Genomic DNA, 27,134 nt, shown 5'->3' with positions numbered 1-27,134 from the left:
ATGCTTGTTGAGGTGGCAAACAAACAGGATGGAGTTGTGCACCGCGATGTCGTCTATGAGTCACAATCAACAGGTAAAGCATTCGCAATCAACACGGAAGTTGCACTGAACACAATGAGTTTGTACCCTCTATGCTAAAACAAGACGCTGGGTGATAGAATATACTTATAATATGATTGCAGTCATACTCCTGAATATGTTTTCATTGCCTTAGGTACCCCGACCTAATCCCAGGTATCCAAACTTTTTTGTCCAATATACTTTATTCCGATATTTTTGACAAAAGTTTCGTGAACCGATACGATACTAAATGACATTATTACCAAACTTATACAAGCAAAATAGATAAAATAAAAACACACATAATGTTTTAGCCGAAATTTTCTTTATTGTGAGTTCGGTAATTTGAATTTTAATCCAATTTGGCAAACTGTTCAACAGCGGTTTAGCCAAGTTACCCCACAGCGGCGCTTAAATAATTCCAAACATTTTGCCCGCCGTGCCGCATACCACGTGCGCCATGTCAAACATTTTTTTAATTAATTCAAGTGAAATACCAGTTTACACATTGATGTTTCATCCTTAAAAAATAAGCAGCTGTCCGAACTTTTAAGTTTGATAGCTTTCTAGGTGTTTGTAGTGTTTTTATAAGTGTTGGAATATATTGCTTATAGTGCTCAAATATTGCGCGCAGCGCAGCTCAAGATTTCGAAAATAGTTTGCAGCGCAGCTTGCGAACAACTTATTAAAGTACACTGCGGGCAGCGAACACAAATTTTATATTCTCACCATCTCTACTTCGTAGAAGAAACCTGATTTAAATATCTTCCGTTTAAAAATAGGATTTGATTTCTTGGAACTTTGGATTTCGTGGCCGAATCACCCTCGCAAACGCAATTTCACTTTTTCTGAAAACCAAACGTCTTCTTAGAATGCAGAGACCCGCAGTGATTGTGACGCTTGACTACGTCACAGTCGCACGTTTTGGCACCGGAAATATCATCTTGAATGGTAATTATCGAGTGGTGTGTATTCGCAGTGTTTGGTAACTTAACAAAACATCGAAAAAAGTGCATTTTGAAGTGGGTTGCAATCGGGCGTTTTTAAGAAACCAAAACGTTGTTTTATCGCAAAACGTTAATGTTTTATTGGTGTTAGGTCATGATCAACTTAATGCAATTGCTTGTCATTTCGGCGATAAAACACGTGAATTTTACTTGGCTTTGGAAAAACAATTTTGTAACTCAAATTATTTTTGTTAGTTTAAATACTTTTAAGGTTATTAAAAGTCATGCTTAACTTATGGTGAAAGCTTTAGGGATAACTTTTTTTTCTTGAATACAAACTTTTGTTGATTTCTGCCGAAAATGGTGATCTAAACATTGTAGCATTTTTCGCTGGATCAACTTATTGATTGTGGGTGACTTTTTGGGCTAGTTGGCAACTGAATGAGTTTGAAATATCTAGAGACAAGTTCGATGAACATGTTTTTTCCGCCATAAGAAAGTGATTTAAACTCGTTTTGCTGCAATAGTCGTTAACTACCAATCTTTATGAGTAGTAGTAATTTGCTTTGGTAATTGTGAAAAAATTAAACGTTCAGGAAATTAAATCGATGAAAATCTTACAAGAAACTTTGATTAAATGAAAAATCGTTTGGGAAATTCCACGTAGTTTTACAGAAAAACGATCAACCAATCACATGACAGCCGCACCCGAAAACTCAAGCCACGCCCCTTTCCGAGCCAATCAGAGTGAGTTGGCATTTGTTATGTCACGTGACGCTGATGTGGAGTAGTAAGCGAGTTGAAAACAATCAGGTCTTTGTTACGTAACAAATAACGATTGTCTTGGGCTGTTTGAATCAAAATGCCATCAAGACTGGCTGCAAAAAAAAAATCGTTTTTACGCGTTTCTTGCAGAAATTTAGTAATAATAATATAGTTTTGAAGAATTTTATTTTTACTTCACTTTTCACCTAAAAATGTATTTTTAAAATATTTATTATTTCTATAGTGGATCAGGCGGGAAAAGTTGACAGAGATTAGAGTTTAAACTACACTTTTGTTTGATCTTATAAACCTTAACTTAGACCACCTTGATAACATAGTTTTACTTGATAAAATATCGCCAATTATCAGGGCAAAATATATTGTTTATAATTTAGTGACAAATTGTTTCTGCATAACTGTTCAGGAAGATTTAAGGCAGTCTATAAATTATTTCGACTTTTCCTTATTCGGCGAAACGAGAGGATCAAGGAAATGGCCAGTCAAGGATTTGAAATGAACAATCACTGGAGGATTCCAGAAGACCAAGGAAACTATGCGGGTCTGTGACTGAAAGGGATTGGTTTAAAAAGTAACACTATGTAATTATTACTCTTAAAAACACTCACAAGTAAACAACGTTGCGTGAAAAAAATATGGTTTGAGAAAATTAAAAACATCATGTAACGTTAGAAAAGGCCAACGTTTAAAGCCACAGAAATGTTTGTGTGATTAAGGCGACATTACAGAGTATTTAAAAGACTTGTAAAGAAAGAGTTTAATAATTTTACTTTTTGCTTTTCCTTTCCTCGGGTTTTAAATTGTCAAGCCAATTGTATAGTTTCAATAAAAATATAATATCCAGAACATTCAAGAAAATTGTTTCCAAAATCTGTGAAACGATTTCAATATTCGATCAAAACGTTCAAAATGCTCCCTACGTCTGTATGTGGTTGGGTAATCATTCTACGTCTAAATATAACCTCTAACCATTATGCTCGAAACAATTTGAATATCTTTTCTCAAAGTCCTTGTTCTTGACTGCAGAGATTTCCAAACGCGACTTGGAGGTTGTTCGCCGTTGGAAGATCGCCACAGCACTTGTGTTCATCCTGGCAATCGTTGGGTTTGGGCTGGCGGTGGTCGCTCTAACACAGGTAAAGATAAACTTATTTGAAATGAGGTCATACTTGACACATATTGTTAAGAGCCCCGATTTTTAGAACATTTGATAACCAGTATATTTTATGGCATTTTTTATGGGAAGTACAATAAGGTTAACAAATTTTATATTTATATCCAATTTTTTTTTAATTTCGCAACTTTATTTCCACATACTTAGATGAAATATATACCTTTCTGCAAGGGTACAAGTTAATATGCCCTGAAGAAGATTACCTGGATAGGTTATCAAAACGTCCGCACAGAATAAATATTTGGCGGAAAAACTCTCTTTATAATTAGATGAAATAGTTGCAAACTATTCAAACTTTTTATCGGCTACCAACGTCAAACGTTATGAACGACTGATAATTATCAGAAATAGTCGCATTTCTTCATTTTTAGTGAAGCTAAGTAATATATTTTTTTTAATATAGCAAGTGCTTATTAGTTATTAGGTAAATAATTTTTGAAATGACACGTCATATTGTTTACTAATCTTACATATTTTTAAGAAGCAGACATTTCTTTAATAAAGATATCATTTCAATAAAAATACCAAAACCATTATATTAAATCGACATATCGTTGTTTGCAAACATTTTTGCAATACCTTATGCCATCGTCAGTGTAAAAACAATAAAAAATACGATATTGATTTCATGATGGCATTTGATAACATTGTATCAATTGATATCAAAAAGGCATTGTGAAATAACCCCAATGCGTTAAATCTGTGGTTTTTCTGGTTGGTGTTGTTAAAACTGCCATATTTTAGGTTTAAAAAAAGTTCGAACCCGTTAAAATGCTGCACTGTGACAATGCGAACATCAAAGGCCAGCATTGGCGAAAAACGTGACAAAATTTCGTGCAAAACAAAATAGTTTTCTAGATTTCCACATTCTGTATATGATTTCCCATTTTTTTACTATATTCTACAAATGCATAACAACACCCAATCTTACAAATTGATATAAAGTTCTGAACAAGAGCGGTGGGTATTGTTTCACTGAAAAATAAAGAAATAAAAAATAAATGCTACTAGTTTTCTCTGTAAATCGAGACACGATTTTCTTTGTTACGTACCAATATACGTCATAATCGATTCCTAATTAGGACAAAATGACATCAGAAAAATGACTTTGTGTGCATTCGAAAAGGAGCAAAATAATGCGCTATTTTTTTACTTGAGAGTTTTATATTTTATAAATTTGAAACGAAATAAAATTGTAATAGGTGCATAACATATTTTTCTTTAAAAACAAACTTTTCTTTAATTTTAATGTTTTATTATGACAAGTTTTATTATTTTTATGAAAGTTTTAATATAAAAAATGAATTCGTTTTCACTACTATTCGGAACATTTTTGATAAAAAGAAATTGTGCTAAAAACATTACTACTTGAAGTATACAATATATCGGAATATACAACAGATTTAGAAATATATTTAATTATGCAAATGCAGAATAACCTCAAACCAGCACAAGTGTTTGGCTAGAGTTGAATTTAAACTTAAATGTAATTGTGACGAATATGTTGGAAAATAAAGCAATATTATCACTAAAGGCGGCGTGTAATTAACTTGAAGACGTTTCTTATGTTACAGAGAAGATTTGGCATCTTTATGGCCCTTAAAATGCGTGACTCACTTTCACAGCAATATGCAGTGATTAGCTTTTAGCGCAGCACGTTTTTCACACATCAGCTTAAAACGTGGACCGATCAGTCTTCTTACATTAAGGTACACGAACCTTAAAGATTTTTTTGTCCGAAAAAGACGGACAAAATATTGTTTAAGGATTTTAGTTCTTTGCAGAAACTCACGGATCGGTTAAACGTTGAACTTTTATAATTTTTAGATTATAGTTAATGTGGTGAGTTCCATGCAAACTGTGCTTCATGAGATATACAAAATACGAACTTGACGTAAAAGTCTATTCCCTAAAGAGGTTTCTGCTAGAACCTCAAAGACCGGAGAAATCTTGTAATAACCTGAAAGTTGTCGTGGAATGAAAAGTTTGTGAATCACTTTATATTCTCACAACGTTTGTTGCTTTCACCAGGTCGCGAAAACCCCCCCGGGGAATTCCCCCTTGGCGGCGGAGGGGAAGCCCCGGACCAGCGCCCAGATGATGACCTTCAACCAGAGTGACCTTGACCAAAGTGACGTCATTAAAGAAATGCAAAAGAAAATGGCGGACTTCAACCGCAAGGTGGCGGGCCAGCGCGATGACGTCACAAAGCAGATCGGAGCGCTGAACACGTCACTGCGCGGACATGACGTCATAATTGGAAAGGTGCAGAGCGATTTGATGACGTCAGGCCGGAAGTTGCGTAATTTCAACTCGAGTCTGGGAATTTTGCGACGAAATTTGACGGAAACAAATCGCGCCGCGAGCGAGAACAATGCGCAAGACGCCACAAACAACACACGATTGCTGGCATTGTTGACGTCACAAGGGGAGAAGGTGGAAAGGCTGGAGGCAAGTTTGACAGCTGTCAATCAACGTTTGACGAGCGCCAATGCAACGGTAAGAAATTAATTTAGAAAACTGTAAGAACAACTAAAATGAAGTACATCATAATAGTTAAAAATAAACTTTATTCAGCGTTATAAGTTATAACATTAGTAAATATTCAGTTATTTGTCCACTTTCTGACAAATTTGTCTTGCAGGGAAAGTTTTCGTATTTGCCTAACTTCGCAAAAAACTGTAAGTTTGGTATCGGTGCCCAACCGACTAGCATTTGACGACTAATAATAATAAAATCTGATATTAGTTATTGGCTCCGATCCAATAATTTTGCATAACTGAAATGACGAATTTTGCATTTGTAATCGGTCTATGGCAAAATTTATCATTTCTAGTTTCTTTTCTACACATTTCTCGAGTTTATGCAATTATTACTTTTTTTATTCCTTATAAAGTCTTGTTTCGCACAGACATAACTGTAATGACAAGTTTATTGAAGAACCCTTTATATATTACGAATATGAAAAATCGCAGCTTTCGAAATTATCTCAACTCACAAATCTGCTGAATCTCACAAACACGGAGCTCCAGGGTCGCATCAGTTCAGTCGCGAACAACCAATCACGAATCAAAATCGACGTTAAAAGCAAACTTGACGAGTACAACCAGTCGATGGAATCCAGCTACACGAAGTTCGAAGCAGATGTCAAGAACTTGGATGCTGCCCTCACCAATGCGACCCTGCAGACCCGGAAAGATGCGCAATCTCTCGAGGCGAGAGTGGCCAAAAACGAAGACGACCTTAAAAAGCTAAACCAAGGTCAGAGTCAACCACGTGTTGAAGTGCAAATATTCAAATCAACGTCACAGCTTGTATTTCTTATTTAAATCAAGTCCCAGCTAATCATGCTATTTTGCCCTAAATCATTTGTTCTAAGACAAAAATTTCGGGGACAGGTTTTACTTCAACAGATGTTTTGATTTGAAGCTGTTTTCCTATCATTTGGGGTTATTATTGTCTGTTTCGTAACAATCGAGCTTTTATATTGCTTTGTGACTTAACAGGCCGCAATTACTGCAACCTTTAGTGATTTTCAGTTTGCGTACTGCCAGGGTAATTTCGGAACTTTTCCCAAATGGGTCGAAAAGGCATTTTGGCCAAAGTTTATTTTTTTTATCCAGATATACAAAATTAATGGCTTCTAACCTTAAAAACACGTGTTTTGTTTCTCCAATTCATTATTTTTAGGGGGTTCAACGACATACATATACATCGAGAGGGGACATAACTGAAACACTTTTGAGAACCCTTGATCTAAATTCACAATATTTTAACTGAAGCTTAAACATAGGATTTACAGCAAAAACAAAAATAAGTTAAAACGCTGTAATCTACTTTTTATTACGGAAACACTCAGCAACAAAAATTGGTCTGTAGTATTTGATCTTTAAAAAATTTCAGCAAAATGTAGATACTGTTTAGCTAAAAGCAAAATCAACAAAATCAAATGTACATACTGGTCACCCACAATACGTTCATATCCGACAAACTGCTAAATGACTTGTCTGAAGATAATAACGTAAGTCGGCAGCGATGGGCGATGAGTAAAGGGTTGGGCAGATCTTGCTTACAATACAACAACATCAAATTTAATGAAATAAAACGTCGTCATTGATGACGTTCGTAAACATTCAGCAAAAAGGACACAAATAAAATACCCGCAATAGGTAATGGGTGGATTTATGAGTTTTTTGGAGTAGATTTGAAATATATTAATGAGTGATGTGTAATAGTCCGATGAAAGGTCAGTGGCGTAGCCAGCCGAAAATTTGGGGGGGGGCAAAAAGTTAGAATTTTAAGTTTAGCTTTTACCATTGTATTAACTGCCGTAACGAACACAAATACCAATGCTAGCAAACCGTTTCGAGCAGCAACTGACTGAGTGTTAACGCAATACTCAAAAAACAGTCAATAAGCAAAAACTGTTTGAAAGTAGTAAAAGAACATTAATGTATAGTAAATGTTACATCGTTTGTGACGTAACGGTGCATGACAATTGAAGGTGTGGCATGCCTGTGATCAAATGTTGTGATCCTGCTCATAAATGCTACAAAACAAATTATTAGGAGTAAAATATTTATAAATTTTTGGGGTGGCCATGGCCCCTCAGGTCCCCTCTGGCTACGCCTATGTGAAAGATACACACACATATGTGATCAGTAACCAACTGTGATCTAGCCCTTTGTGATCTAGCCCCCTTGCTTTTTGATCAACGATAACGGCTCATTAGTACACCGAAAAGCCATCATATAGACTCACCGGATTCGTCGATTAATATCTATAACGGCTAGTGATTATGCTTAAAAATTTTGTTAAAAATTTAGGCAGCAAACTTCAAGGAAAAAACGTAGTTTAATTTTGATGACGTTGTTTTGTGACGTAGACATCGGGTGGATCCCCTTGTTCAATGGGTTCGAGTACTTCGTGAAGAGGTCAGGAGCGAGTTACAACGATTCGAGGAAGTTTTGTCAGAGAAAGGGAGCCGACCTCGCCACAACAGGATTGCAATCGAACGAAAGCAGGAGGTGGGCAATAAATAAACACGACTCTGGCCGTAAGACCGAGATACGGACAACATCAACGTCGGAATAAAACAAAGTCCGGAATAAGACCAAAAATTGGACTAATACCCAACATTCGTGATAAAGTATGAATCCGAATAAGTCCTAAACCTTTTGGAATAAGACCTAAATGGCCAGAATCGGGCATATACAAATTTTTACCAAACCCCAACCCCAATCACTAATACTCCTAGTAAGCTCAAACCCAACGTTATTTCCAACCCCTACCATTACCCACCAAGAACCCCAAACAGGACCAAAAATCTGGTGCTAAACAGCCGCCTGACGGCGCCATTCAAACTAGGGCGTACAAACGTCGACACCCCCAGGCAAACGGCCTCCGATCGTCACCTCTTCCTTTATTTATGAGTGTTATTTTGGCCATCTAGACCTTATTACTATGAATTTAGGACTTATTAAAGGAAATTATTTGTTTTACGCTTTTTGTTGCAAATATAATTCCCCCTTCATAATTAAATTCCCTCACCACAGGCACATCACCGAGAACCTGGTTGTGGCGAAAACCCGCTTCAGCTTTTGGATTGGTTTGAACGACCTTGCTAAGGAGGGTGAGTGGCGATGGTTGGACGGACGCAGAGCAACCAGCAAGAACACAAACTTCCACCCAAACGAACCGAACAACTTTAAGGGCGACCAGGATTGCGGTTACATGCACAAATTTGCTGCTGGTTACCAGATGGCTGACTATCGCTGTACTGCGCTCTTCTCAGCTGTATGCGAGCGACCAATCAAGTACTAGCGCGCGTTTGACCTCTAAGTCATTTAGTAGTTGTCACGTGGTCGCAAGTAAACTGCAGTTGTTTTTTTGATTGATTTCGTTTTTTGCATTATTTTTTGCTGCTTTATGCTAATAGCAATTGGGCAAAATGTGACTACACAATAGAAACAGTTATAGAAGCCCAATCGTGGAATAAAATGAATAAGTACTGAAAGAGTTTCTTTTTAGTATACTATACCTGGTTGCAAAAGCACATTTAAAATAAGCAGTTTTTCGACCACTTTTGTTCCACGTTTTTTCTTAAACCATTTTCGTTTCTATGCCTTCCTTTAAAACTTTTGTTCGGATTGTTTTCATGTTTTCCCTGCCACCTATTTGTTTTTATCACTTCCTGCAACACTTTGTTATCCATCTGTGTTATATGTACCACTAATGGTTGTGTTTTCAAGTGGTATACAAGTAGCTTTTATATTTTAGCAAAATTGACCTACCTGCCATATAACTGCTGCTTCTGTAAATTAATTCTATCATTGCAACAATTAAATCGGTTAATCTTCAATCAAACTAAAATCTAAAACTTGGTATGGATGCGAGATTTTCCCATTCTAAACAAATATAGCCAAAGTAAATTTCAGGAGAAAGAAAGCTTCTGAAACTAGGTAGTAGTCACAGCAAAATGACACTTTAGGTGGTTCGTGGCTATAGAAAAATATAGACAACACTATTTTACCATTTTTTGTTTCTTCATTCCCCTTGACAAGGCTGTTTTTATGCTTCCTCGAAAACATTTTTTTAGTGCAGTTTACCTGTTTTCCAAAAGCTTATTTAGTCTCATTTGTTTTTGTTCGATCGAGCATCAAACGCTTAAAAAGCCATGTAAGAAAACTCGATAAAGTTAGGCCTTTTTTTTAATCATTTATCGAAGTTAAAGCACTTTCTTCTTATTGTGTCGATTTTTTAAAAATAACTCTGTTGGTCCTTTTCGAAAATGATCACCACGAAGTCGGAAATATAGCGAGTTGCCTATTTGTGTAAGTATTGTGTCTACTTGAGAGCATAAAATGTTTTTTTTTTCGATACCGCGCGCTTCACTTGTATATTTTGGAAATAAACTTCTTAAATTCTTGCTCAGGGCTGGTTCCTACAAAGTGGGCAAACTTGAAAATGAAGGGGTTGAGTTTTTGCAATTTTCAACCAGGAATGCGATGTCGGACTCTGGACTCGAGTAAGACTGTCCGACTTTCCGTTAACAGATTACAGTATTTCCAAACTTAGCTAGTTTCGTAAATGGGTGGAATTCAAGCTGTAGCAGAGCCGAAGTCGGACTCTGCTTTATTTTTTCGATCTAAGTAGGGCCCCGTTTTTGACGGAGCTCACTTGCACGACATTCCTGGTTAGGTCGACTGAGTATTTTTCAAACGCTCCTGGTGTATTACTTGTTGGCGTGCCTTTATAAGAATTCGGAAGGGTTGTGCTTTTTAATATCTTTTTCGATTTTGTACACGAAAAAGTTAATTTACTTAAAACCAGTGCTTTCCATTTCACATTACAAGTTTTATTCCACGGACAACATCGTATAGCGTTTGTATATTGCATCTTTAAACAATCGATCATCCAACGAACAATACAGCCGCGCGATCTCACTTTTACGTCACACAGGGGGTCGCGGGCGGCAAACCTACGTCATCAATTGGGGGAGGGTTAAAATCGACCGGAAACAAACGCCGGTAAAATCGGATGCGGCGAAGCGTGGAGGAGTTGTCGAGGCGTGACGGTAGCGGGCCAATCAGAGGCGAGCATCTCACATGGCTTTGACCTTGTACTGACGACCTTTCATCATCTTCTTGTTCTTTTTGTTCATTTCTCGGCGGTGGATTTGCTCCTGGAATACAAGGGGAGGGTTTAGCTGTGTTTCACACATTTCACGACAGGGTGGACCTCTATACCAGGGACAACTAAACCATGAAAGGACGGATAAGGCCTGACCAATGCGGACCAGGTATAAATATTTGTGTCAAACTTATTAATTTGATTATCAATAAATAAAGGCTATATAAATATCTATGCTAAAACAACTGCAGTGAGTTTAATTGATTGTCCTACAATTGGAATATTCATCTAAAAAGTTTCTGGAAACCTTCCCGGCTTGAAATTTCGACACTAGCACACGATTGGATAAGGCACCGGTCGCACATTTTCATGAATTAAAGACATTTTTAAAAACAAAATCTATAGGCTTGCAAAGATCTGCAATTATATCATTTGATATTTCTTAGTATAAATATCATGTTCAACAAAATAGTAAAAAGATAAAATAAATTTTTGCTTCGGCACTGTCCAAACACAACTTTAGCTGCATTGTATAGAAACATAAATTCAATTACTTTCAGAAAAATATGGTTTTTAAAGACTTCTACGTGGAAATTAATTCAAAGAGAAATAAAGATCCAAACACTGCCAGAACCGATAGTATAACTTAACTAGTTTACTTCACCGGGTGTGGCTTGCAACCGATAATATCGCACAACAATGTACTCACGTCAAGTTTCCTCTGTTTCTCTGGGTCTTCTTCGCTCATCATTCGTTCCTTGAGAGCTTTTTCCTTCTCCTCCTTCTTGAGTTGAGCGGCTTCTTGCCTCTGGGCGTGACTCAGCTTAAGGAACGAGTTGGCGACTTCCTTGCGGTGTTTCTCAGCTCGTAGCTTGCCCTGGGGAGGTTAACTCACTGGTCAAGCATGTGTACTTGTCAGTTGTCACTCAACACAATTTGGAACACAATACACGGGCTTTTAGTAATTTCAATAAAAATTTAAAGCCATGAAAACACAATTTTGATCGACTTGTTTTGTATTCTGATTTAATTTTTTATTATAACTATTTTTAAGTGGCTTGGAAGTCTCGAGTATAATTAAAAATAATCTATGACTAAAGATAAAAACAACCCGTTTCAATTTCTGCATATGTATTTGTCACACAACTAAAAAGAATTATTATTTTAATAATATTCTTATTTATTTAATATTTTTTGTTTTTAAATGCGCCATTTAAGCTTAGATAACAATTAAAAAAAAAGAAAATCTTTGAAAAAGACAAAAAACAAAGAGCTTATATACAACAAAAAATTATTATTTTTATGATTTAAATGTTTCAGTGGGAAGGGCCAGCACTCAAGAAGGTCAAGAACCACTGATCTATGATTTAAAAGAGTGGTGAGAGTGTTTCCTGCGAGTTAGGTGGTGGAGTTAAACAATCTTATCAAGAAATATTTTGGACACTAGGTCGTGTGTAGAGTTGTTATATCTAATACTGTTTGTATTGGTATTTAAACTAACCGTTATAGAATAAGTCATTGTAAAAAATCGTTTACTGTCATAAAAATACGAGAATATTTGGGTATTTTGGGTAACACCGTGGGTAAAAATACAAGAGGCTTCGGCAAAAGTTGGAATACAAACTGACTGGGAATGAAAAAACTAATTTCTTGTTTAGATTCTTGTCTTATTTAACACAACCATATTAAACTACTGCCGTCGGCTAACTAATGAAATAAAACGGCCGCCCAAATAAATTTGGTGATCCAATTGTCTTTACTGCAATTTTGTAAGCGAAGAAAATATAAGAAATTAGCATGATTATATGTTGATTAAATTAATATGATCCATGTCTTCATGTGGCTTCTGCAGTTTTCTCAATTCTGCAGCAATTTTGCTCAGAACCAATCTCAATAATTCTAACCTTGCGAACTACTGCAGTCGGCTACCTAACCAAATTAAACGGCTTTTGGTCGCGATCCATGCGTTGAGAAACACTGCTGTGAAGCACAATTAAAATGTTTACCTCACGACCGAGCTTGAGTCTTCGTACTTTGTCAGCGAGGTAGACGATCATCTTCAGCATGGGGAGCATCTCTGAAGTATCACCCTTGGCTGGAACTGAACACAAAATTATATGGTAGGAAACATTAGTGGGTGGGGTTGGTGTGTAGGACTGAGGATAACTCGGGTGATATTGGTTTAACGTTAGATTTTTAATGATGCCTCAGTGCTGATTAAGGTTTAGAAAAAATGCTAAAATTTATTTTTCAGCCAAATTGTCATTGTTTATTCACAATACAAAACAATCCCAGCAATTACGACAACAAACAATTACTTCTGATATTATAACATTATACTGTTTTTATTTTTTGTATAAAAGCGCTTTTAATATTAAAATAAAAATAGTTGCTAAACTTTGGCACGGGAAGAAGTTCTAAGATAAAAATTGGCACGCCAGTATGTTTAAGTTGGACACCCCTGCTTTAGACAAACATTACCGTTAATAAACTAATAATAACTGTGATATTGAATAAAAAAATGCCGATGGCAAGAATCAAACGTGTGAGGTTGTGCAACACAGGGGGTGAAATGAGACAAGAAGGAACAATGTGCAGGACTGAAATGAGGAAACTAGGGGTCTGTTTAGGGGGTTAAATAAGGAATAGAGAAATATGTCATTTGGCTTCAAATGGAAATAGTTGCTTTACATTGAAGGCTTGACCTCAGAAAAAGGATGGTGTCCAAAGTTGAAATAAGACTGCACACAGGGTTAAATGAGGAAAATGGTTGGGGGATTAAATGGTAAAATAAAACGTGTTGAATGGCAAAAGGGCCTCAAAAACTAAATTAGGAGGCCTTTTTCAAGCCTTAACATGGATTCAGTTAACATGATTAAAGTAAGAAGAAAACAAGGTAAAGTAGTAAATTTGTGCTTTTTTGTGTGAATACTAACAGTTTTCTTACCATTTCTAATAAAAATTGTAGCTTCAGAAACTTTGGAAAGAGGCCATAGCCTAGTTAAAGGTTAAGAACCAATGTTTACTCTTTATCTTTGTCTAAATTCTTACCATTCATGGTGAGGATAATGACCTTCTCTGTGTCTGGAGCCTTGGTTGGTTGATCATCTCTAAAAATAAAAATAAAAATGTTTTTATTATTGATTTTTATTTGTCTCAAAATACATTTAAGTGATGTATTAGCGTATAAACTGCTAAACCTGTATTTTCTATAGGTTTTTTAGACTATGCTGAGCAATTTGAGTTGCAAACTTGTTTAGCACTTAAAAACACTAAAACAGTAATGTATACGTTAAGTATCCCTGTTTTATGTAAAAATACCTTTGCACATGGGCAAAAAACGAATGTCACCTTGTTTCTTCATAACTTACACACAGACCACAGAAGCTGTTTTTACTCTAATTCTGGCAAAACGCCACTAAAGTTATTTTACAGAATTGTGACCCTGGCAGGACTCGAACCAGCAATCTTCAATTTAGTTAAAGAAGTAGATCACGTTTTGAGAAGAGAAATTTGAAATACGATTTTAGTTGTTTAAGCTTAAAACACAATAAAAACAGTGCTTATTTCCTATGTTTTAAACTCCCATTGCTTAGGACAATAAAACCAACTTTAAGACGAGGAATTATTTAACACAAGTTAAAATGAGTATTGTCTACTTACTGGTCGCTTGGCTTTAGACCGGAGTACTGATCAGAAATATGAAGAGACTCAAAGAAATGAGAGTAGTCGGAAAGAACTTTGGTTACCTGAATAGTAAGTGGAATATTGTAGCCAACAAACTAGTATTAAGCAGAGGTTTACACTTTAAAAAAAGGCCCACTTAAAAAATTATAATAAAATAATTGCTAAGTGAGATATTTTAAAGCGTCATAGTAAAACATAGTAAGAATACCATAACTCATACAGAAGTAGGTAACATTTTGTGAACGTTCCAACTAACACTAGTCAATAATGTGTTCAAAATAGACAGAAAGCCTGAAAATAAATTAGAAAGTTTTGGCTAGCCAAGCAACTATCATCTATTTTGACTAATTGCTGGCCTATACAACAAAAGTTCTTACAAGCGAAGCAACCATCATAGACATTTCTACATTTTATATGAACAAACAAGCCACTAAATGTTAAATTAAAAACTGTTATTTTTCTAATAAATTCATAAACTTATTTTTTGAAACAGGCAAATCATGTGAATGGTGGATATTTCTGAGGCTCTTGGTCTTGTAGCAGTCCATAATAAACATTCACAACACTGGCAATTTTTTTAGATAGCGTACAAACGAAACTTGAGGATTTGGTCAGAAAAAAGTAAGACATGCTTCTAACTTCAGGCACACATTTGCGATAAAGCGGTTACTACACAATTTAAAATAAAAAAACTGTGACAAGCTTTGGCACAACCGTGCTTTGTTAGGTCAAAGCAGAAAAGTCTGATAAATAGCTTGTCAAGATTTGAATACAATTTGTTCTTAAAAAAAGCCGCCTGATTTTCAGAATTAAGATTTAAAGAATGAAATAAAAATTCAATAGGTTTACCTTGGCGTCCATTATTGCACTTGGTACTTCCCCCAACTCTGACAACATGAAAAAGTCGTCGGACAATCCAAATTTCTCGGCCGGTTTTAAACGATCCGTGCAAAACAAGGTCTAAAAAAAAGTATAAAGTCAGAAGAGATTATAATTTACCAATTCAAGGCATTTGCTTAATTTGGAATGTAGTTTTTGTTTGGAATCACAATTTTTAATCCTAATCACCAGGAAAACTTATGTTTCACTTTCATCTACTTTGCTTGTTTTAGTATAAATGACATAATATGGTTTCAGATTCAAAAAAAGGAAAATAAGTCACCAGATTTAATGCAATTGTGAGTTTGTTCCGCCTTCTTTACAAAAGTTAGTACATTTTTTTTGCAAGATTTTCAATACTTATTATAAAAAAATATGTGAGTTTGAAGGATGGTTTAGTAAGTTCTAAATAATATTTTAAGCAAACACAAATAATACCAGTTTTATTCAAATATTACATTGCTACCATTAGGCATTAGGCATTTTTCTACAGCATAAGTTTACAGAACACATCATTCGAAAATCAAGTTATTAAGTTATAAAAAAAAAACTAACAGAAATTATTTTAAAAGGGTGATTTATAAGTTTCATTAATTTTTCAATTCAAGGCCACTCACAGTGTCCTGCAAGGTTTTCTGTAGGTTGATGACGCTTTTCTTGGTTCCAATACAGAAGACAAATGCGTCCATGTCGTCCATGTTTATCGTGACCACAACCTGGTCGTTGCTCGGTTTCATGCGATACGAAATGATTGAAATCAAGTCCTGACGTTTCAATAGCTGGACGGAAAAAATGTAAAAACTTTCTTTAAAATGAACGATGATTTACAGAAATATTATCCAGAGTAAGAAATCAAGCAAAAAATAATTGATTTTTTAGCAGTTAAAATAAATCTATTCTAGGTTAGTTATTAAAAATAAGTTCAAGTAATCTATTGACATCTGTTATAGATTGTAAAAAAACTGACGGTATATTTTTAAATTCCCAACATTATAATAACTTTGAAAAGCGAACAATAGAGTTAAATAGTTGCTTACTTTTTGAAAATTCAACCATTTATCCTCACCTTTATTTCAACGAGCATTCCCTCGCAACATCGCCTTCCTGAACACCAGAGGGAGTAGTTGTGTTCGGACTCTTTGCTCAGTTGGAGCGTGCTTTCCACCGATTTGTTCTGCGGATCGTCACCGACAAGCTCAAACTGGTTTTGCAGGAATTCAACGTTGTGTTTCAACCTGCGGAAACAAAAAAAAAATTGTATAAGGAATTTGATGTTTTGTTTCAACCAAGAAAAAAAATTAGTATCAGGAGTTCAACATTGTGTTTAACCTGCGAGACATTTAATTTGTATGAGAAATTTGATATTTAGTTATTTTACGTTGTGTTTCAACCTGCAACAACACTTTCCTATTATCTAAAAATAGGAAAGTTGCTATTAACAATAATGACGCATCCAGTGAGGACTGACTTCTTACCATTGTGATGCGATGTGAGAGTTCTTTGTTTTGCCGATGAAGAAGTTTACGAGATAAACGGTGAGACCAGCCACCATGAGTATTTCGATCATGTACTTGTCCCAACTTCGAAGATGCATCGGAACTTTTGCGATTTGAAGCTCAGGCTCCGACTTCTGAGTTAACACATTGAAAAATTATCTTTTTAAAGGTGAAGCCTCTGAAATCATCCTAAAAAGGCCAATGAAAATAAGTTCGTTTTAGTTTTTTAACGGATTCTTTTTTTTAAGGATTAATCCCCTGATTTGTTAGACATTCTATTTGAAGCTGATTGTTCGTATTTTGAATTGTTTTGTTTTATAAATTTTAATTTAAACATGAAATTTACATCAAAATCTACAAGAAGCTAACAAAAAGTCATGCACAGGGTTAAATAAAATACAGATTATTTAGGAGGCAGACACAGCCTATGATGATAATTTTGTTGCTTATAACATTTAAAATAATTTGAAACAACTAATAAAATTATTTAAAATAAATATACAGTGCTATAAGGGTCAGAAAGTGGGTGCTAAAATTAACACAGTTGCATTTGGCGTCAATAAATCCTTTGCATCTAACAGATGGCGTTAAAAAGTTAAATTGTACTTTGCGAAAATATCAAAAACAATTATCCTTTTTAATTTGAACCATTCAGCAAAATAAGTTTTTAGCTTCTTATAAGCAGAGCAATTATTTTAGTTTTTTTCCACTTTGAAACAAATATTAACTTGAAGTTAACCTTTTTTCCCTTCTTTGACTTTTTGTCGTTCTCCCAAATCGTGTCGTCGCCAGGAAGACCTTCAAACTCATCAGGGTCAAGGGTCGCAAACTCATCGTCCTTTATAAACAATTAAGGAAAATAAATGAGTCTAAATAATTGATGTATATGCTTACATAGCAAAATAATTATGGGATGCAGGTTTAAATCTGTGACAGAGAAGTTTTAACACCACAAATCTTGAGCCTAGCAATCCAAACTAATTTGAAATATATATTGTAAAATCACACTTTTGGAAAGAAAGACTTGGTTAGCCACAGCGACATTGATTAGATTGGTAAATATTGAGCCTGCATTAAATTCGGTAAATACAATCGGGCACCACCCTGAAAAAAACATTAATTTAAGCTATATTTAGCAATTTTGCCTGCTTAGATATATAGAAGGTATAAAGAAAATAAAAAACAAGCAAGAAATGCTAAAACAGGCAATTTACAAATCTTTTTTTTTACTGTAAAAGCTAAAAAAGCAAAAAAAAACGTAACATTTCTGTCCAAATTTTAAGGGATGTTTCTGTTAATATTGTGATTATTGTTCTTGGATTTCACATTTTGAGCGCTACGACCTACAACCAGCAAAATAACAAAACGTTGCAGTTTTAGTGTAACATTTTTCAGGGGAAAAATGGTGTTAAACTTTGATGGCCTGAAGTTATGTAATGCAGCCATAATTTGTTTGATTACAAACCTCGGTTTCTATTGTTGCGTCATCTTCATCATCCTGTACCTTCTCATTGCTGCCACCTGGTGGTTCATCAACCGGGTTTTCAAAATCATCTTCATCATCTTCTTCTTCTTCTGCAACAATCAAAACATAATTTAAACAGAAATCAAACCATCCTTAAATTTAGCACAAGACTAAAATGCCCAATAACACATTTAATACATATATATATATTCAGACAATAAAATCCATTTCTATAAAAATATCCAACTTTGAAATTAGGATATTTAATAAATCATAATGAATTAATCATCGAAGGCTAAATGTTTATATGATATAAGCAAGAATCTGGGCGCTCCATTGGAATCCTAGCACAATTATTAAATCAACGAACAATATTTAGGTCAGGGTGTGAGTAAACGTTTGGGTGAGGGTGGGTTAAGTATTATTATTTAATAATATTGCTTATCCTACCTAAACCCAAATCGCTAACCCGCACCCTAGCCTAATAACATGCGTAGCTGTATGATTCTAGGCAAGCTCCAGAATCTTTCTTTTACAATGTATTGTTTGATGAACAACCTTTTATGCATAAATTTTCCTACATAGTTTGATTATGACAACAGGAGATTATTTTCTAACTTAAAAACTCTTTATGACAAACCATCTGTGAAGGTTGCAGGTTTTGTGTCGGCGCTGTCATCAAAATCTTCGAACTCGGCAAATTCATTGTCTTCGGTGTCCGAAGGTGCTTGTCCTTGGTTGCAACTTCCTTGACGGACTACAACCAGGAATAAAAAGACCAGAACAGCTTTTGCGTAAAAAGCCATTCTAACTAAAGCTTTTAGTTCTACAAAATATCTCCTGCTAACACTGTTTTTATTCAACAGTATCTAAGAAAAATTATTTTTAAACAAAATTATTTTCTTAACAAAACAGTAAAAGACGCTGGTCTAGAATCCTACCACAACGTACATTATTTAGGTTAGGGTGCGGGTTGGTGTTCTGGGTTAGGGTGGGTCAAGTATTATAATTAAATAATTTATATAGTAATACTTGACCCATCCACACCCAAACTTGCACCCAAACCCAAATATTATGCGTTGATTTAATAAATGTGGAAGGATTCTAGACTAGCGCCAGTAAAATACTAAGTAAAAGTGAGTTAAAAGATTGCAATTAACAAAGTTTTTATTGAAATGTTCAACCGATTTTGTAGAAAACTATTTCTAAAAAAATAGTTTGTAAACTTGTTAGGTAATTAGTTTTGTACAGGTCCCACCGTGAAATATACAGTTTTAACAGATATTTCCTGACTTATTAAACAAATAAACTACACAATAATAAGAGCCAATAAAAACGTAACTTATAAAGCTCAATATACGCTTTTTCTTTGACTTTTTTCTTTATAATCGTGAACAAGCTGCTTGGAGAAAATTGGGTCACATTTGTCGATCACATGAAGCGAGATGTTTTAGCCATTTTGTGTCTGGATTTAAAACTCTGTCCAATGTTTGTTTTTAAAATAACGCAAATTAGTTCATTGACTCGCAGAAATAACAATAAAGTAGACTTTGTTTATATTACCTTTAGAAATTCAATAAATGTAAAAAAAATTGAGCATTATTCCATGTAAAGACCAAAAATGTAGTTTTTGAGATGACTCAGCGCTGTAATTCGTTTTAATCACGTGATCATTTTTTTAAGAAAATACGATTAATTGCTTTCAGGAAACTTCTTTTATTGTTTTAAATTGCAATTTTATTGACCCCATAAAACATACATCTTATAGTTATGTTAGTCATGTTTTCTGGCGGGTTTGGTTATTTCTTTAGCTGTCAGATAATATTTACCAAACGATTTATGTGGAAAAGGTAAATCGTTTTCGTACAAAATCCATTGTTATGAATGTCGCGTAACCTATTTTATCTCAAAAGAACTGACAAAATATGTATCCAATCGATGCAATAAAGAAACGATGCATATCTATTTTTCATATAGTATACCCTAAAAAGCGGTGTCAAATTAAAGTTATCAGTTGCCCCAAATCGAGTCATTATTCAAATCAGTGATGAGTGATATGATCTGTAAGTCAACTGAACACTAACAAAAAACTAGGTAGCAAATAAATTGTTTTATGTGAAAAATTAAGTTAAATAACAAAATTTTATAATAAAATTTTGAATATTTCAACCCAAGTCACTCGGCTCAACGGATTAAGTCCAACTCAAATCGTTTGTCCAAAAAATGTTCAGGGCAAGTCAAATCATTTTACCCAAACAACGTAAGACCATCTCAAAGTGTCCTAATAAGTTAATCATTTTACCTGTGATATACAGACCAATAAACTGGAATGAGACAAGTACAGCCTATCAGCAAAGAACTCTGGAAATGCTGTCTGGGCACTGGTCACTAATGCAAACTAACGTTTCCACAGTTATCTAGCACTAGTCAAGTCATCCTTAGATTTTATTATTGAAACATAAGTACAGTTTCTGACCTAGACAAATGTACCATATTGCCCACATCTAATACACTTCATCAAAGTTTAACTAACTACTTAATAAAACACCTTTCATAACTAATTTATTTTGCAAAAAAACTTACTTTAAAGGCTTATTGGTTAACATAAAGCAGTTTTGGGTATGATAAGATCTTTTATTTTCAAATCATCTAAAGATTATTAAGTGGAATTCACGCAAAAACATATTTCTACTTGGCGGGCACACAAGCATACACACGAACATATAACATGCCATTTGTATGAGTAGTGTCCAGAACAATAAAATAACGATAAAGCACTTTAATGACGAATTTTTAACCCTGGTAAACTTATTATTGCCAGCTTCTCAAAACACACACCTTTAGGAATGCAATGTCAGTAAAAATTAAGTCATCCCATTGTTTTTGTTTCTCACATTAAGATAAAAAAAAAGATGTTTTAATATATTAGTGCTTAATGGAAAAAAATAATTGAAAATTTTAGACCAAATATAGCAGTTCATTTAACAAAATGCAGTTCTTAGCCCTTTTTTATAGTTTAGTTCGAAAAGTTAGTACATATCTGGTGTTTCATAGCGCAAGATAGAATAGTTAATATTAGGGGATTTGCGGGCATAAGACACAAAACAGGGAAAATGACACGATACTTTCATTTATTAATATAATTACACACTAGAAGTTGGAGCTTAAGTATGGGCACATGTTCGTAAGCTTGCTTTAAGTTTGGAGCGTTTAGTTGTGACAGCACTCAAACAGTTTGCTACGACAAGCGCTTTCATTGAAACAAAATTAAATTTCAGTTTAATTAAATCCAAGCGTTACTATTATAGGGTCATTTTCAAGGAGACGGTTGAAACAATGCGGATTAACAGCATATTTTTACAAGAAAAAATAAACAGAGCTAGGTTGGGACCTTTGATCCTGGAAGGATAATAGGCAAAATTCAGAAGTCCTCACAAAAAGCAGATCTGTTGCCAGAGAAAAAAGAGCTCGATAGGAAGGGGTAGAGATTAATTGTGCCTTCTCGATTTCCGAATCAATTGCTATTGTCTCTAGAGGAGTTCGCAGCCAGACTTTTTCTTTGCTTTTTTTGTCTGTAAAGCTGCTTTGGTGGCCATCTCGAAAACGCCCCGCACTCCTTCCTTGGTCCGAGCCGAGCACTCAACGTACCTTTGAACAAAATCAAAATATACACGTTTAGTTTTCACCTTTTCATAGTATATTTTTTTGTAGCATACACGTTCAGTTTGGTATTAAATACATGAAGCCGATGAAAAAGCTGTTAGGTCAAGAACTTTTAACATAAGAAAGTGTAGTTTATTTTTTGCCTTTAAAAGAGCTTGTTTCTGTGTGATTTTCACAGGATGCTTTTCAGTTCAAAGGTATCTTTATTTTCTTTTTAACTAATAACCGAATAAAAATGTAATTGCCACTGTGTTTTTGCTAAGGGCATTTTTGTTGCGCCAATGTGCACAAAACTGAAGTTTAAAACAAATTCAACATTTATTTTTATGTTAAAAAACGCCAATTGTTTCCTGGCGGCTAGCGTCAATTAAGATCACTATTTATCAAGAATGTTGATCAATTTTACTGAAGTTAGAAGTTAGGTGAATTTCCATATTGTCAAAGTTCGTCTTGCTTAAAATGCTATTAAAAGGTTAGCAGTGCAGCCAGGCTTGATATTAAAGTTACGAGCTTGAAATTAGGAGGTGAAGACCAAAAAAGGCCTTCCTGAAATCCAATTTTGGCATTTTTGCGTATTTGGGAACTTTGTGCAGAGTTTTTTGGCATAAGTGCAAAATTTTGGGCACATTTGTATGAATTGAAGGGACAATGTTGTCGAATAAGTTTGCAAAATTTAAATCTATAATAGACCAGCAACCATAAAATTGAGTAAATAGCTCCAAAGTAAAGTGGTATAAAGCAGCCTACAAGTGCTACAGCTTACTAAAATAGTAAAAACTTACCCGTAAGCTCCGATTTTGTCGGCCATGGCAAATCCCTCTTCTTGGTTCACAGGAGATTGTTTCATCTTGCTCAGTTCACGCATTGTCGTCTGGTCGTTGCGCAAATCTTTCTTGTTGCCCACAAGGATAATGGGCACGTTGGGACAAAAATGTCTCACCTAAAAAAATTAAAGACATGGTAGAAAGACAAACCAGGTTCAATCAGGTTACAGTGGTAACAAAAAAGCATTTTCTAAGTGTTAGCAGATTGCTGAAAAGGTTATAATAGACAACAACCCTGCTATGGTGGCAATAATTAGTTAATGACACAACAAGACGAGTTTGTTACCAGATAACCTCAATAAATGCTTTAGTTTTGGGGCATTAGTGCTTCCTAGATTTTTAAAGGGCATTAAGATTTTAAAGCACACGCCTATGCTATGCGAGGCTGTCTTTATTATTGCAAAATAAATGTTTACCTTACAATTAGCGACGGCATTTCAGAGAAAAGGTCAAAACATATTTTTATAGTCTAATGGTTTGCAACAAAGGTCTAATTATCTGCCAAAGATCACACACTAAAGTGTTCCCAGAATTATTTAAACAAGTGGGGTCAGTTATGAACATTAAAACAATGGTCAAATTATTATGCCGGGCATATAACGACAATAATATAATGAAAATTAAATCAAGGAAAGAAAACAATCAACGGACTTGTTTGACATAACATCGCGCATATCCTTAATGGAAGTAGTCACACAATGATTCATGTTTTCCAATATGGAACCACTTCGTCACAATAATTTAATATCCGTGTTGTTTGAGTGTTAGTAGACAAATAAGTCCATTAATAAATGCGATGGAACATTTTTTACCTGTCTGCCATGTTTGTACAATTTTACATAAAATTGTTTCATTTGGAAAATTGTTTTATATATTTTGGAAACTTTTTTATAGATTAATTTAATGGACATTATCTGGTGTAGCACTTAAAGCTGCAGCTGCTGTATAAACTTATTATGATGGTAACATATTACCTATATTTTGGCAAATTTTTTTAAATTATTAACATTTTTAAAGTTTTGATGTCTTGGTTAACTCAAAACTATTTTCACAACTTCATTAAAATAACCAGCCTCAACCACATTATACTGACCTCAGGTGTCCACTTTTCTGGGATGTTTTCCAGCGAATCTGGACTGTCGATGGAAAAACACATGAGAATGACGTCAGTGTCCGGGTAGGATAGAGGTCGCAGTCTGTCGTAGTCTTCTTGACCGGCTGTATCCCACAATGCAAGTTCAACCTAAATAGAGGAAATATTGAAGTCTTACACGCTGCTTATCTGAACATGTAGAGTTAAACACAAAAAATTATCTAATACAGGGGTTCTTAAACTGGGGTCCATGGACCCCTTGGGGGTCGGTAAACTGATTTCAGAGGGTCCATGAAGGCCAAATTGAAATATGAGTGTACGTTTGAAAAGTAATCAAATTAAAAAAAGAGTTTAATTAGAAATGAAACGTTTTACCCCTGAATGTTGGACTCCTTTTTACTTGAACCCCCGACGTCAATTTATGAGATCATTTTTAATAATTTCTGGCCTACAGGGGTCCATGTGAAGAAAATATAATTTTAGGGGTCCGTGGTGAAAAAAGTTTAAGAACCCCAGATCTAATGCAATGGTTTAATTTTAGAGTCATGCTGATTTGATATATATTTTGCAATACTGGTATTTTACGGGGAAAAAAGGGGGTGGCAAAAACAACATAAACAAAAAGTAAAAAAAAAAAATTGAAAACTTATTAGAACAAGTAATGGGTTTGTAATGGCGCTTTTAAGTCTCAAAACGTTGTTTTGTTTTATAAAATTATTATACAAGCCGTACACAAAGAATTACTTGCAAATGGTTTCAGAAAGTATATATTACATTATGTTTCTTCCTTTATCAAAGTTCTTATTGGAAGGAAAAAAGACAAGAGCCCAATAATTATAGTAATAAATAAAAAAAAGCATCAAAAATTTGTACATTTGTCCCAATTTTTTTGTTTATGGCCAACACAAAATAGACATGTTTAATGATAAAGTGTGATGAATGCTGCTTTCGAAATTGATTTGATTTAGCCTGAATGCCTAATCCCATGAGAGCTGGGATCGGGTTTCTGCTGTTTCACCTGTTTTGCGTCAACTTCGATGTCTGCAACATAGTTTTCAAAGACAGTTGGGACGTAGACCTCTGGGAATTGGTCCTTGCTAAACACAATGAGAAGACAGGTCTTTCCGCAGGCTCCGTCTCCGACAATCACAAGCTTCTTACGAATGGACGCCATGATTTGGAATTGACGATAAATAGGTTAACGAGAAGCACTCGCTTATGTTTGCAATTTTTTTAACTTAAAATTAATACAACCTTGAAAAACAGAAACAAAGTTCTAGTTAAATGATTTTATCTTTTTTGAAATTCCTAGTTTTTTACATAATTTAACCAGTTCGATATCTAATTAAAAAATAAAACAAAAAAGAATACTTTACAAAAAGGCAGCTTTTGTTGTGATTTTTTGAATGCAAAAAACTTTATTTTTTGGTTTAAATTAACAACATTTTTCAACACATGATTTAAGGCCAGAATTGCCGTACTAGTAACAACAGTAACAAGCAATTTTTTTTTTTTTTTGGGGGGGGGGGGTAAAAAAATGAGTTAGTTACATAAAAAACAATTTAAATTTTCAAATAAAATGATTGAAAAAAACAAGAAAACAAATTACTATTTTGGATCAGAGATTAATTTTCTGATTTCTTCGTTACCGTTTTAAAACAAAAACAAAAAAACATTGCCAAATAATAAAACTGTAAGCTGTATACAACAAATAGACCAAAGCATAAATATATGGTACTACAGAAGTGCATTTGATGAAATTGATGGTGCAATTAATTTGGATATACATATTGCGCAACAATTTGTTTCTTGTCATAGCTTACTTTGTGTTTTTTTTATTTCAGCGCCAACGGAAAAATAAACATAACTTATTTAATTACTTACTTATTACCATACTTCAATATGATTATTTTTTTCAGTGACACTAACTCAGAATGATCACCTAGATACATTTGTTAACCATATCTAATAATTAGGAATGTTGGCGATGGTCTTGAACCCTACCACAACGAACATTATTTGGGTAAGGGTTAGCATTCAAGTTTGGGAAGGTTAAGTAATATTATTAAATAATAAGTAAATAGGTGAACCACCCTCACCCACCACACGCTAACCGAGTTGCTTAATTGTTTCTACCCTGTGGTAGATTCTAGACCAGCGCCCCAATGTTAAATATATTTTTTTTGGTATTTTTATTGCACGTTTACAAATTAAGTCCTAACACAGAATTGTGTTCAACACAGATAAAGCTGACATCAAGTTAAGGTTAGAGAAGTTATATTATTTATTTCTGCATTGCTTCAATTGTTGAACAGGCTGTGTACTAAAATGTAAATGATCTTTTAACAACAGAACCAATTTTATTACTACATTAAAAGCAACTTTTTAGATTTTCTATTTTGGTGATGTTTTTTCTAGTTATAAGCACATTACAAGCACGTAAGTTAATTACAGCACAATATATTTTCGAAAATGGATTTATTAGAATACCAGATCATATTTCTAGTTATTTACCTATTTGAAATTCAAACAAAATCGGACTTCAAAGTATGAATGACAAACCTTTACTTGTTTAAATTTAATTAAATAAAAAATGCACAAAACAGTTGACAACTGTAAAGGTTAAACTACTTGAAGCTTTATTTACTTGCCATTGATCCAAACACAAATATTCAGCAATAAAATTGGCAAAACTTCTGTAAATGAACCAATGTTACTAAAATTTTGATGAACAACTGGGACAAAAAGCAAAAAAATATAAAATGGCGCAATGACAAATCCGGCAGTTGGCGAAGTCTTTTGTTTGAAAATCTTTCAGCCCAATCGAGCTGTTTTCAATCGAAAACATCATCTACGTTAACAACAATTAATAAAAAAGTGCGCAGACACGTCACTACAAAACAAAAACTTCGAATAACGATCGATTGTACGTCTATTTTTCAAAATATAACAAATTTCCAAGCAACGAACCACACCTTTCGACAGACCACTCGACAAAACGGAAGTAACGACATAGTTTTATGCGGACGTGACGTAATTTAACGCCCCAGTAATTTAAATTACTTTGTTATTTGGATAAAAATAGATCTGGCGAAAAACAGGACTGGTGATTCTATTTCTGTCATCGTTTATTTGAGACATAGATTTTTTTATTAAAAATATTTTTGGAATTAAAATACCAACAACAGAAAAAAGTAAAACTTAAAAAGCGATAAACTCAATTTAAAATGCAACAAAAATAACGTGTATCCTAAACGAATAACAATGTATTTTTAATAATTGTTAAAGCATTTTGTCCAAATACAAAATGTGATTTTTTATATTGACGAAAAAACGTGAATATTTACAAACATATTATTTGGATTGGTTGTTACGTAAGTAATTGCGACTTTATTGCCACTTAGCGGTTATAAGGTAAAATTTATATTGCC

General features: G+C 34.3%; 3 protein-coding genes across 5 annotated transcripts; 1 reads left to right on the top strand and 2 right to left on the bottom strand.

Annotated features, from left to right (window-relative positions):
* On the top strand, positions 1-8,787 carry LOC146146444 (uncharacterized). Its single transcript, XM_083390763.1, has 7 exons — positions 1-73; positions 2,197-2,331; positions 2,817-2,926; positions 4,996-5,463; positions 5,940-6,225; positions 7,850-7,991; positions 8,520-8,787. The coding sequence occupies exons 1-7, from the start codon at positions 1-3 to the stop codon at positions 8,785-8,787; spliced, it is 1,482 nt and encodes a 493-aa protein (XP_083246889.1).
* A 1,524-nt stretch (positions 8,788-10,311) lies between these two features.
* On the bottom strand, positions 10,312-18,987 carry LOC146146443 (PAT complex subunit CCDC47-like). The gene is made up of 12 exons (XM_083389711.1): positions 18,764-18,987; positions 18,124-18,233; positions 17,398-17,496; positions 16,638-16,792; positions 16,229-16,397; positions 15,780-15,941; positions 15,133-15,243; positions 14,260-14,345; positions 13,648-13,706; positions 12,603-12,697; positions 11,306-11,473; positions 10,312-10,648 (listed from the first exon to the last, which is right to left on the bottom strand). Exons 1-12 carry the CDS (start codon positions 18,927-18,929, stop codon positions 10,568-10,570), a joined length of 1,461 nt encoding a protein of 486 aa, XP_083245837.1. The 5' UTR covers positions 18,930-18,987; the 3' UTR covers positions 10,312-10,567.
* Positions 18,988-20,743: 1,756 nt separating this feature from the next.
* Positions 20,744-24,961, bottom strand: LOC146146442 (transforming protein RhoA). 3 transcript variants are annotated; one of them, XM_083390397.1, is made up of 4 exons: positions 24,722-24,961; positions 23,704-23,853; positions 22,569-22,726; positions 20,744-21,771 (listed from the first exon to the last, which is right to left on the bottom strand). In XM_083390397.1, exons 1-4 carry the CDS (start codon positions 24,875-24,877, stop codon positions 21,654-21,656), a joined length of 582 nt encoding a protein of 193 aa, XP_083246523.1. In that variant the 5' UTR covers positions 24,878-24,961; the 3' UTR covers positions 20,744-21,653. The 3 variants fall into 3 exon arrangements, with proteins under 3 accessions (XP_083246523.1, XP_083246524.1, XP_083246525.1); XM_083390398.1 differs by having other exon boundaries at positions 23,704-23,814; positions 24,743-24,961; XM_083390399.1 differs by lacking the exon at positions 23,704-23,853 and having other exon boundaries at positions 22,569-22,633; positions 24,731-24,961.
* Positions 24,962-27,134: the final 2,173 nt, after the last annotated feature.

Source organism: Ascidiella aspersa, chromosome 5, assembly GCF_963924565.1.
Source record: "Ascidiella aspersa chromosome 5, kaAscAspe10.2, whole genome shotgun sequence".
Lineage (NCBI taxonomy): Eukaryota > Metazoa > Chordata > Ascidiacea > Phlebobranchia > Ascidiidae > Ascidiella > Ascidiella aspersa.
This window is presented reverse-complemented; position numbering and strand designations above follow the sequence as displayed.